Source organism: Anoplopoma fimbria, chromosome 9 (genome assembly GCF_027596085.1).
Source record: "Anoplopoma fimbria isolate UVic2021 breed Golden Eagle Sablefish chromosome 9, Afim_UVic_2022, whole genome shotgun sequence".
Lineage (NCBI taxonomy): Eukaryota > Metazoa > Chordata > Actinopteri > Perciformes > Anoplopomatidae > Anoplopoma > Anoplopoma fimbria.
This window is the reverse complement of record NC_072457.1, coordinates 1,187,474-1,199,964: the sequence shown is the minus strand read 5'-3', so window position 1 is coordinate 1,199,964 and position 12,491 is coordinate 1,187,474. Positions and strand designations below refer to the sequence as shown.

The 12,491-nt window shown below is 36.5% G+C and overlaps 2 protein-coding genes across 2 annotated transcripts in view; both read left to right on the top strand.

Moving 5' to 3' along the window:
• The window catches only part of rps19bp1 (ribosomal protein S19 binding protein 1), a 3,683-nt gene extending 1,876 nt beyond the window's left edge, over positions 1–1,807 (top strand). The window contains exons 2-4 of the mRNA XM_054603806.1: positions 1–102; positions 492–589; positions 1,276–1,807. The exon at positions 1–102 is cut by the window's left edge and continues 84 nt beyond it. Of these exons, the coding sequence (XP_054459781.1) occupies positions 1–102; positions 492–589; positions 1,276–1,425 (350 nt within the window). The 3' untranslated portion in view covers positions 1,426–1,807. The remainder of the gene's footprint in view (positions 103–491; positions 590–1,275) is intronic.
• Positions 1,808–6,494: 4,687 nt separating this feature from the next.
• On the top strand, positions 6,495–10,302 carry LOC129095285 (apolipoprotein L3-like). Its single transcript, XM_054603671.1, has 5 exons — positions 6,495–6,513; positions 6,610–6,661; positions 7,252–7,381; positions 7,478–7,666; positions 9,877–10,302. The coding sequence occupies exons 3-5, from the start codon at positions 7,262–7,264 to the stop codon at positions 10,300–10,302; spliced, it is 735 nt and encodes a 244-aa protein (XP_054459646.1). The 5' UTR covers positions 6,495–6,513; positions 6,610–6,661; positions 7,252–7,261.
• Positions 10,303–12,491: the final 2,189 nt, after the last annotated feature.

The window sequence follows — 12,491 nt, the reverse complement described above, 5'->3', positions numbered from 1 at the left end:
AGCGGCAGGGAGTCACCCGGCAGGTCAAACGTCTTCAGGGCCGCCTGGGGCCCGGAAAGAGCAAAGCCACGGTCAAAGACAAGAGGATCAAGTCTGCAGTGGGTCAGTCTGCTCCTGGTCCTGGTCCTTCATTACAGAGGGAAATACACCCGGAAGTAGAAGTAGATGTGGAGCTCAATTTTATATAATTTCTGGAATAGACCAAGCTGAGCTCATGTTTTGTGTGTTTAATGGTGAACACAGGCTTTATTAAAACAAAACAAAATTATGGGGGTTTTGTTACACAGTTAAAATGTTTCAGTTTGTAGAATTACTACAAAATCTACCATCTTAATAACATTAACAATCTTTTTTATGTGTAAAACAGGAGTGTAGAACACATTTGATCTTAACTGTAATCTTAGTTGGTCTGGTGTGTGCTTTTTATTACAACATCTGTTCTGCCTTAGTGCTCTAAACATCCTCTTCTTCTTTGGTGTTTTTTTTTGCAGAGGAGTTCAGGAAGAAGCAGAGGACGAGCCAGATGAGCGCCAACCTCAAGTACTTTATGGGAGATGACTACAAAACACCAGATTCTGACACTCTGAAGGTAAGTAAAGCAGAGATCACTCAGCCAAAGAGAGGCGGAGTCTGTCCTAAATAAGGTCCCATGGTGGTCCACCGAAAGGGGCCGGACTTCAAGGATTATTATTGTCGTTATGCAACACAGGGATGCACAACAAAATTCTGTTGTAGCCCATTTACAACACAAAAACAGAAGAACATTCCCGTAGTGCCTTTTTATCATTTGTATCATAAGGAATGTAAACAGCTGCAATAAAAACAATTCTCTGATCCGATAATTTGGCCGACATCTTCTCAATAAATATTCAACATGAGGAAAACATCGTCCATCAACTCTGACTGTGTTTGAGCACCAAGCATCCTGATGTAAACACAGAGTCCACCTCCTCTGGACCACCGGAGTCCCACAGTCTGCTGCTCTTTAAACCCACACGTCCTTTTCAGATGTTGATGAATGTATTCTGTCACATGACATTAGTGAGAAACACGGAAAAAACATCTAAGAACAAAAAATGTAACAAAATTCATGGGAGCTACATATAGATGAGCCGCCGTTGCCATAGGGACCCTTTTCTTTACCTTATGTTTAATTGCAATGGATTTAATTGAATTAGTAAAATTATTTTTAAGTTTTTAGTACAACGATTAAAGAAGGATTTATTAAACTACAGGAACAATATCATTCATTTCATTTCTCTTTGTCTCTTTTAGATCCTGAACCACAACTCAGGCCGACAGTCGAGGAATCGCCCGGAGCGACCGGCCAAGAAGCCAAAGGAGAGCGAGTCTCTGTTCACTGAGAAGCAGTTCCAGCAGTTCCAGCAGGAATACTTTGGCAGGACTGTCGAGGAGAAGAAATGAAGCGCACCAAAAAAAACCACAAAGACACTTCAGCCTCGGTGGAAACACGGGAGCTGCTGATATTCAGGTTGTTCTTCACATCGTTCTGTTGGTCTCGACCAGGATAATCCAGTTTGAACTTTTTTTTTATCAAACCGCAAATTCAAACACACTGTATTAAGTTTTCAATATCAAGAATCACAGTTTGACTTTGTTATTTTTGTTCAGGGTGTAACAGCAATAAATCCACATGCACAAAATATGAGTTTTTATGAGTTTCGCCACTAGACTTAACCATTAAAATCAACAAGTATTCACATTCAGTTCTGAACATGAAGACCAAACAAAGTTTTTAAAGTTGCACTGTTTGAGATTTGGCCAGAATTTTGGTTTAAAAATATATTTTAAAAAATGACCTCTCATCAACAGAATGTAAAAAGTTAACGAATTTGATGTCAAAGACAGAGATTGTTACTTTAGTTAGCATGCTAACCTGCTAGCCAAATCCCGTCCCGTCTTGTAATACCACTTCTTACCTGGAGAGGCGATATTGAGTCAGTGTAGCGTCCAGTCCGTCCTCAGTCCAACATGAGAGGACGGAGACGTAGAGCTGCACCGAGGGCTCGTTATTAAGACATGAAGGGTTCATGAGCGTTTTCTAGTTTGTGTTAGTTTGTCAGAAAATATTACACAAATACTAAGACGTTAAAGTTATAATTCAGATTTAAAAGCAACTGTTTAAATGGACACATGCAAAAAAGACAGACTGTGTGAATGTGTTTGATTTAACAGATTTATAATATCTAGAGCATGATATAATAATAATAAAGTGTATTTTGTAAAATGAATGTGTAGCAGTTGTATGATTGTCATAAATATTCACTGATAAACAAACCCCACTATTTACATGTCGGAGGATTAAACAAAGAAGGACATTTCACTTTTAGATGTTTTAGAAACAGGAGGTCTTAAAAATTTGAGTAAATATTTTGCAGTCAAATCAAATAGTTTACATGATATTCAACCTTTGTCTTTATAACACATTGAATACTTGGCAATACAGAAGTTCATGAATATGAGATATGAGTTTTCAGATAATTACAATCCCTCCTCTCTATAGTGGAGGTTGGTTTATGGCTGTTAGATTCTTCACAGTTCATTTTGTGCATGCTCTAAGATGGGCGCCATCTTTGGAGGCTCATGTTACGGATATATAATAACTGATTACTTTGAATTAATATTGCATGGACTCAGTAGAAGGGCTGAAGTGCTGCACTCTATTGATTGTAGAATGAGATCAGATCTTTCATGTTGAAGTGTAGAAGAGTGCCGTGTTGTTGTTGTTCTTGTTATCTGCAGCAGATGGATGTGATCACAAAGAATATTTTTCATTCCAACAACAGCAGAGCTTTTAACGGTTGTGTAAACGACAAGAATGCAGATGCTTGAACGGCAATGAATAAATAAATGAAGAGCAGTAGAGGCGGAACGCTCAAACATTTTCACGTCCAACCTGTTCAGATTTTGGCATCGGCATCAAATGAAAGGGAGAGCAGCAAAGGAGAGCGACTCAAACACAGCAGAGGAAGATACACCATGTCAAAGGTAAGAAATCTGATCAAATGAATAAAAACAAATGTTTGGGATTAAATTATCATGTGTAATTTTGTTTCCACGTGAGAATGAAAGTGTTTATTGATATTAAAGCACATTTAAAGAGAGCTTTTTGTTAATTAATCTTCATTTGGTGTTTGAGCTTCACTGTGCAGAATGAAGTTCAGTCTGCACAGTTTGACACTTGAAGGATGTTTTTTTTAATCAAGCTGCAGGAGAAGGAAAGTTTCTCTCCTCTCACCTTAAATCTACAGATTTAAACCTGTTGAAGGATTTCACAAGTAGTTCAGTGAATGCATCTTACAGAAGTGTGCAGCATAAAAACTTGAAGCTTGCATTTCAGTGAAGTAGGAGACTGCTGGTGTCCAGATGTTAAACTCTTTCAATCAAAAAAAACTGCATTTTCATAGAATCTGAAGAAAAATATTTCCTTTTATGTCTTTTTAACCAGTTTATTCAATTTTTCAGACACAATTTTATTTGCTCGTGACCAACTTTTCATTATTTTCTTGTAAACAAAAAAACTATATAACAACGACAAACAAAAAGAAAAGCCACACATGGATGTAGCATTTTGTAATAAATCGAAATGTTGATTATAGCAATACTTTGATTTTATCATCTATTACTTCCAATGCTGAAATACCAGCATGCACTCTCACCACTCCATATTAATTATAAATATATTTGTTAATCTGTTGATCTTTTCAGCTGAATGTGGAGCATTCCAACGTAAAGCCTGCACTTCTTTTTGCAGCAGTGATGACCGTTAGAATTAATCATCTTTAATCAAACATGTTAATTGTAATGAGAAGGTATAATATACGTCTTTAACTTAAGTTTTTACTCTTACGTTAGCTCCATCCACTACATCAGATAGAGGAGAACAAACCTCAACCCACCAACATATATATATTAGACACAATCATTGAAAGATGATTCTTTTTGTGTGTCTTGAAACAAATCAATCTGATTTCTACACGCAACACTTTATTCATTTATTAATATTATCTATTAAATATACAGTTTCATGAGGTAGAAACAAAACTATAATCAAGGTTTTTGCTCAGAGCAAAAGTGAAAGCATTGAAGAAGACGTGAGCAAAGATGTAATCGATCTGGTCAGACGTGTTTGTCAAAACTTTGATAAATACAGAAGTTTGATGGACGTTCAGATGAAGAACGCAGATAAACATTGTTTTGTCTCGTTCATTTTTATGTTTCTCTCACAACCTAAAAATCAAAAGATGAGAATCTACAAAGCAGATGTTTTTATTCTGATATGTATTAAGTCTAATCTTTTGTCGGGATGGCAGCTCTGATGGATGGAGCAGGTTGGACATTTTACTCCAATTAAGACCTTTTTATTTTGTTAAATAGTTCATTTAGACTGAGAGATCTTTGTATCTTTCACACAATATGACTATTTTACTATTTATTTTTATTCTTACTCAGCAGGATTTGGTCCGCTCGGCTCCTCCACCGGTGTCACCAAAGAACTGGACCATCAAAAGGAGTTCAGGAGGGTTTGACTCAGAAGATGGAACTCTGGAATTCGTAAAGGTTTCGTTGGTTTATGTTTCATTTCAAAGATGTTGTGGAGCATCATTTACTAAATGAACATCATGCTGTATTGAAGAAGACTTGAAACTAGAGATTGAGACCATAAACTCATGTTTACAATGTTTACTGAGGGAATAAATCAAGAGAGAAGTAGAGTCATTTTCTCATAGACTTCTATACAACCAGAGGAGTCGCCCCCTGATGGACACTGGAGAGAGAATGCAGCTTTAACACACAAAACAACATTTTAACTTTTCATTCATTTAATAAAACTGTCTCTCATTTTCTCAGAAGGTGGTCGAAAAACCGATAAACGCTAACTGTAATTCATAGAATCTGAAGAAAAATATTTCCTTTTATGTCTTTTTTTTAACCAGTTTATTCAATTTTTCTATTAAAAAGGACATCAGACACAATTTTATTTGCTCGTGACCAACTTTTCATTATTTTCTTGTAAACAAAAAAACTATATAACAACGACAAACAAAAAGAAAAGCCACACATGGATGCAGCATTTTGTAATAATGTTGATTATAGCAATACTTTGATTTTATCATCTATTACTTCCAATGCGAAATACCAGCATGCACTCTCACCACTCCATATTAATTATAAATATATTTGTTAATCTGTTGATCTTTTCAGCTGAATGTGGAGCATTCCAACGTAAAGCCTGCACTTCTTTTTGCAGCAGTGATGACCGTTAGAATTAATCATCTTTAATCAAACATGTTAATTGTAATGAGAAGGTATAATATACATCTTTAATTTAAGTTTTTACTCTTCCGTTAGCTCCATCCACTACATCAGATAGAGGAGAACAAACCTCAACCCACCAACATATATATATTAGACACAATCATTGAAAGATGATTCTTTTTGTGTGTCTTGAAACAAATCAATCTGATTTCTACCCGCAACACTTTATTCATTTATTAATATTATCTATTAAATATCCAGTTTCATGAGGTAAAAACAAAACTATAATCAAGGTTTTTGCTCAGAGCAAAAGTGAAAGCATTGAAGAAGACGTGAGCAAAGATGTAATCGATCTGGTCAGACGTGTTTGTCAAAACTTTGATAAATACAGAAGTATGATGGACGTTCAGATGAAGAACGCAGATAAACATTGTTTTGTCTCGTTCATTTTTATGTTTCTCTCACAACCTAAAAATCAAAAGATGAGAATCTACAAAGCAGATGTTTTTTCTTCTGATATGTATTCAGTCTAATCTTTTGTCGGGATGGCAGCTCTGATGGATGGAGCAGGTTGGACATTTTACTCCAATTAAGACCTTTTTATTTTGTTAAATAGTTCATTTAGACTGAGAGATCTTTGTATCTTTCACACAATATGACTATTTTACTATTTATTTTTATTCTTACTCAGCAGGATTTGGTCCGCTCGGCTCCTCCACCGGTGTCACCAAAGAACTGGACCATCAAAAGGAGTTCAGGAGGGTTTGACTCAGAAGATGGAACTCTGGAATTCGTAAAGGTTTCGTTGGTTTATGTTTCATTTCAAAGATGTCGTGGAGCATCATTTACTAAATGAACATCATGCTGTATTGAAGAAGACTTGAAACTAGCGATTGAGACCATAAACTCATGTTTACAATGTTTACTGAGGGAATAAATCAAGAGAGAAGTAGAGTCATTTTCTCATAGACTTCTATACAACCAGAGGAGTCGCCCCCTGGTGGACAGGAGAGAGAATGCAGCTTTAAGACATGAAGCTTTGACTTCACTCTGCAGAACCACTTTGTCTCCTAGTTAACACACAAAACAACATTTTAACTTTTCATTCATTTAATAAAACTGTCTCTCATTTTCTCAAGGTGGCCGAAAAACCGATAAACGCTAACTGTAATTCGCAGCCTGCTCCGCTGCTGCATGAAGCTCCAACACGACAGCCTGACAACAAAAACCAAGGTGCCAAGTCTCCGTCATATTGCAAGAAAAAGTTTGAATGTTGACGTTTGATGTGTTTGCTCCTTTATTGTTGCTTAACTACAGTTTTATTTGCAGCCCTGGCTTCTCTGTGCAATGACCTCCGACTTAGAGGGGAGGAAGAAACATTGTAAGTTCATCATCACATCTTTAATATTTCCATCGCTGATGCACAGTATGCTAAAGCGCTCAGAATGGCAATCCAGACATGCTGAGGTTTAGCAGGAACAATGTCCACCATATCAGCTTAGCGTGTTAGCATGCTACCGTTTGCTAATTAGCTTTTCTTTGGGGTCACCAAAACGATAACAATTAATCACAAGAGGAACATGAACGTCTGTACGAAACGTTGTGTCAATCCAACCGATAGGTGTTGAGACATTTCACAAAATGTGAACCTCATGGAGGTAAAGTGAAAGTCAGAGGATCACGACTGCAGGGTTCATCCTCTGGGGACAAAGTTCATACAAAATGTTGTGCTTATCCCTTAAGTAGCTGTTGACTTATTTCAAAAGATAAATGAAAACTTTGAGCTATTGATGCAAGAAGAAACTACTTAGTTAGGTTTAGGGAAAGATTGTAAAATACTTCTTTAGGTTTAGAAAAATATAGTAAAATACTAAGTTTAGGTTTAGTAAAAGATGGTGATTGTACAGCAAGAGAATTTGCCTCAAAGTCGTGTTAATTAATTGGTAAAAATGTTATTACAAAACATTCCAGCATCATCAAAATGAAAGCCGAACATCTGCACAAAGCTCTCCAGCGCTACCTCAACGTGCTGTCCAAACATGGAGACACCCTGAAGGAGCACATCGCTCAGCTGCTCGGCATCGCTGACAACTTAGACAAGGTGACATAAAGGAAACTTCTTTATTACTCAATCATCTAATCATAAGAATGATGACATTCTGGATAAAACCATCACCATTTCTTTCTTGGACTAAAGGTTTCAAAGGGGACAAAGATTGCTGGCATCACAGGTGGAGCTACAGGTGTAGCCGGAGGAGTAGCAGCAGCTGCCGGTGTGCTCCTGGCCCCGTTCACTATGGGGGCCTCTCTGGCTCTGACGGTCGTCGGCGTCGGGGTGGCTGCAGCCGGCGGCGTCACCGGAGCATCGGCCGCCATCGCCAACAAGGTGACCGGAAATGGAACTGACTTTATTGACTGTAGCATGTTTTATCAAACTACGTTAAAATTTAAATATTGCTTACGTTAAAACTTGAATAGAGGAAAATAATAAAAATACAATCAATAATTTGTCTCCGGGCTCTCGTGACTTGCTTCAAGGCGGCGTTGGATCTGGTGTTCAGAGCGGGATATTGCTCTGAGTAGTTTTATAACTGAGGCTACTCGTTGATAAAGTCAGACTAATCTCGTTTGGCCTAAACGATAATAATTAAAGTTGATCTCTCACGAGGTCAACAGACGTACAATAAAACAAAATAAGGCTTGCTTGAAAGGAATAATTATGAGATGTTCAAAAGGAGTTGAGAAGAAAAAGCTCTGACAAAAACTGCTGTTCTAAAAATAAAAATAGCGGGTATATAGCTCCATAACACTTAACAAGACACACAACCAACACGGACAAAAAACGGAAAGACAAGAGAGCGGACAAAAGAAAAACTCCCAGTTTTATCTGTCTAGGAGGGGTGTCAGATCGTAGGGTGCGGCTGAGTTATGACTGTTTTCTGCCATGATTTTAGGTTCCTTTGTCTCCTAATGTTGGGATACTCTTGTTTAGTAAATGAATACATTTTAAACAAATAAACCACATACTTTTCTTCACGATGAGATTACTAAACCTTACACACTTGTATGGATACAGAAATGGAATTTCAGTTACACTTAATACACAGGATTTAACAAAGATTATGCAGATCAGAAATGTGCATCTGTCATGTGACTTACTAGCGTGTAAACATTTTATAACTATCGTCACCTTAACTGCGTCACACATCTCGTCACTTTGACACATATCTGAGTTATCAGCAATTGACCACTGGGGGGCAGTATGGTCACATGATGAGTCTGGTCTGAAAAACATGAAATGGTTTTAACTCTGTTTCCCACGTCATAAATACGGGAGAAAGACGTATCTTCCCGAAATCAAATGTGAAATAACTTGAGTTGGGTTATTGAATACTCTAAAGACGTATACAGTGTTATACAGAGCTACAGGGAATAATTGTAAGATACTCAGTTGGTTCCTGTTCCCTTGACAGATGGCCAGTTGCCAGATAACAGAGAGGAGGAGAGGAAGAAGGTTATGCATAGGTTCAGATTTCCGGCGCTGACTTCGTATCTTATGAGATCTTCCTCTCCAGTATTTTGGGTGCTATTTTGATTGGATGTCTCTGGGTCAGATCAAAATTCTGCAGTGTTTGAAAGTTGATGAAAGTTGTCTTAAATGTAACATTGTATTAACGTTGTATTCTGCAGCACATATTAAATGTTGCTGTATGGAGGTCAAAGAAAAGCACATTGGGTTTACATTCAACAAAATGTGCTATATGAAAAAAGTGCCTTCATTTAAAGGGAGACACTACAGGAAAATAGAGTAAAAATACATAAATGAATAGATATCATCATGAAACTTCACCAGTTGATCACTCGCATTAAGACAATAAACTTTTGTATTTCAAGTTTTTGGAAATATTTTGTTTAAATATGTAAATGAGACATTATCCTATTAAAACTGTGCACATTTTTATACATTTCCAGAACAGAAATCTGAACATTGGATAAAGTCAGGTTCAGAATGTTTTTTGTCAGTTTGTTGACATATTAGAGTCAAAAGTTTTTACAGAGGGAATTTTGGATTTCTATTTGTTATCACTGCATAAATCAGAAAATACTGTCGACAGACATTAAAAAAAAAAATTCTCCATGTTTCTACATGAAGACAAAACAGGTGAATAGGGTAAAAAAGTGAACCAATAGATATTACCATGAAACTTCACCAGTTAATTACTGTCTTAAAGAGGATTATTTTATGTATTACAAGTTTTCTGAAATGTTATGTTTAAATATGCAAATTAGGTCTTATCTAATGGTAACTTTCTGTGAATTTAGGAGAAATCTACAGACGCAAATAGAGAAAAGTAGTAAAATAAACACCTGAATGTGTATTTTGGTGGTTTTCTTTCCACTAGTTTGAATTCAAAGAGCACGGAATCCAGTAAAATATCTGTTCTACTTCTATTCTATTTAATTAAACACAGGCAGTACCAGTTTACACCAAGACTGGTTTACTTGCTTTGCAGACATAATTTTAAATCAGCAGATAAAAGCACTTTTTGCCATAATGTGTTTAAAAGCATAATAATAATAATGTGTTTCTTCCAGGCGAACGTCGCTCAGAACAAGAAGAAAATTGAGAAAACCTTCCAGGAGTTCAAGCTCCTCATGACGAAGATCCAGGAGTGCCTGAAGTACATCAACGAAGGCCTGGACCAGCTGAAAGGTCACGACCTCTCTGCTCTGAGCCAAGCCAGGAAGGATTGGCCGGGCACCGCGGCTAAGATGATAGAGATGGCCACGACGGGGGGGGCGGGTGCCAGGGCGGTGGAGGCCCACCTTAAGGCCTCCGGGCTGATGGAGGGCTTCGCTCTGGGCATCGACCTCCACTTCAACCACGGGAAGGACGGTCTGAGGCAGAAGAAAGGCCTCAAGTCGTCGCTAGCAACCAAAGTCCGTAAGCTGGCCGAGGAGTTCAGTAACGGTTTGGAAGAGCTCAACGAGCTGTTCAGGCAGCAGTGTTCAGAGAAATAAGGGTTTTTAACCTGTAGACCTTCTTCTGATTATGGCATCTATATTTGCATATTTTTAAAATATATTTACATGTCTTTTAAATGAAGGTTATGGTACGAAAACGGCAAACGGAAAACTTACAGTTTTTAACAGTTTTAAAAAGGAGATGCTTCTATTTTATTTTATTTTATTTTATTTTTTTAAACATATATTATCTTCTGTACAACCTTCTGTTATTGCAGCTTTAGACTGGACTCGACCTCAGTTTACTCTAGACTAACTGTTGATCTTTTTTTAAATTATTTCAGTCCTTTTAAAATCTGTTTCTGTGGTTTTTTTAAATGTGGGATTTCTTGTTGACTGTTTGCTTGCTTCTCATTCTTTGAATGTCACTGGATGAGTTTACTCTTATCTAAATATGTAAACAAATCTAAAGTTGATGGAAAGTGACTATCTTTTCCTTACAATTCCCTGAATGTTACAATGAACCAAATAAACAGAAATAAAACATTTAAATAAAAACAGGAAACTTAAGGAAGATGATCTCACAATGATGTCATGATGATGTCATGATGAGAGATGTGATTACCAGCAGGGACGTTCTGAGGTGTGACACACACACACACACACACACACACACACACACACACACACACACACACACACACACACACACACACACACACACACAATTCTATATGTCATATTAACAATATAACAGATTTTTGTCTTTTCTTTAAAAACAAACTCATGCTATATAATAATATATATCTATAAACACCTGCAGCTGACCACCAGGGGGCAGTCCAGTTCTAACCCTGTGAACCAGACGGGTTCATCCAGTTTAACCAGCAGCTGCAATGAATTCTCAAGAGACTGAATACTGCAGAGACAAATATAAGACTAATGAAGGAATACAATATGTAGTTATTGTTCAGAGGACAGTTGCAAAAAAGGCAAGAAAATATGTGAGAGATTATATAGTCTTTTATTCTCAACAAACATGATTTTAAAATAGCTTATAAATACAGTCCATTGCCTTTTAGTGTTAAAAAATATACAGTACCAGTCAAAAGTTTGGACACACCTTCTCATTCAGTGGTTTTTCTTTATTTTTATTTTTATTTATTTTTTGTACATTGTAGATTAATATTGAAGACATCCAAACTATGAAGGAACACATATGGAATTATGTGGTAAACAAACAAATGCTCAACAAACCAGAATATGTTTTATATTTTAGATTATTAGAGTAGTTGAATGAGAAGGTGTGTCCACACTTTTGACTGGTACTGTGTATAAAACAGAGATAAATCTACCTGGTTTTAACAATATTTAATTACAGATTATATTCTTATTATATTCCTTTATTGATCCCCATGGGGGAAATTCAAGTGTTGCAGCAGCTCAACTACACAGACACAGACAATAAATACACATACTATACAACTACACAGACAATAAATACACATACTATACAACTACACAGACAATAAATACACATACTATACAACTACACAGACAATAAATACACATACTATACAACTACACAGACAATAAATACACATACTATACAACTACACAGACAATAAATACACATACTATACAACTACACAGACAATAAATACACATACTATACAACTACACAGACAATAAATACACATACTATACAACTACACAGACAATAAATACACATACTATACAACTACACAGACAATAAATACACATACTATACAACTACACAGACAATAAATACACATACTATACAACTACACAGACAATAAATACACATACTATACAACTACACAGACAATAAATACACATACTATACAAAATAGTATGTGTTATGTGATATGCTTTTAAAATCAAATTAAAAGGTAAATTAAACATATGTACTAATTAAAAAAGTGAAAATTAAACATATGTACTAATTAAAAAAGTGAAAATTATAATGAATTATAATTTAACTGATTTAAATGTACACATTTTGTGTGTAAAAGTCTAAAAAAAACCTGTTTCCTTTCTCAATGTTTACATTTTGGCATCTGACCTACATCTGAGGAATGTAGTCCGGACCGTATGGATCTATTTCCTCAGCTGTGCATACGCGTCATGCATCCAGCCAATCACAGAGCAGCTTCCCCGCGGAGTAATCGCACGGGGCGGAAGAACACAGTGTGCGGTGTGCGGCTGCCTATATAAGGCTCTGT

What these genes read in the sequence shown, in the direction of transcription:
- LOC129095285 (XM_054603671.1), top strand. Translation starts at nt 7,262, where the DNA reads ATGAAAGCCGAACATCTGCACAAAGCTCTCCAGCGCTACCTCAACGTG. An exon ending in TCGCTGACAACTTAGACAAG is followed by an intron (nt 7,382 to 7,477) that starts GTGACATAAAGG and finishes CTTGGACTAAAG; the next exon opens with GTTTCAAAGGGGACAAAGAT. An exon ending in CGGCCGCCATCGCCAACAAG is followed by an intron (nt 7,667 to 9,876) that starts GTGACCGGAAAT and finishes TGTTTCTTCCAG; the next exon opens with GCGAACGTCGCTCAGAACAA.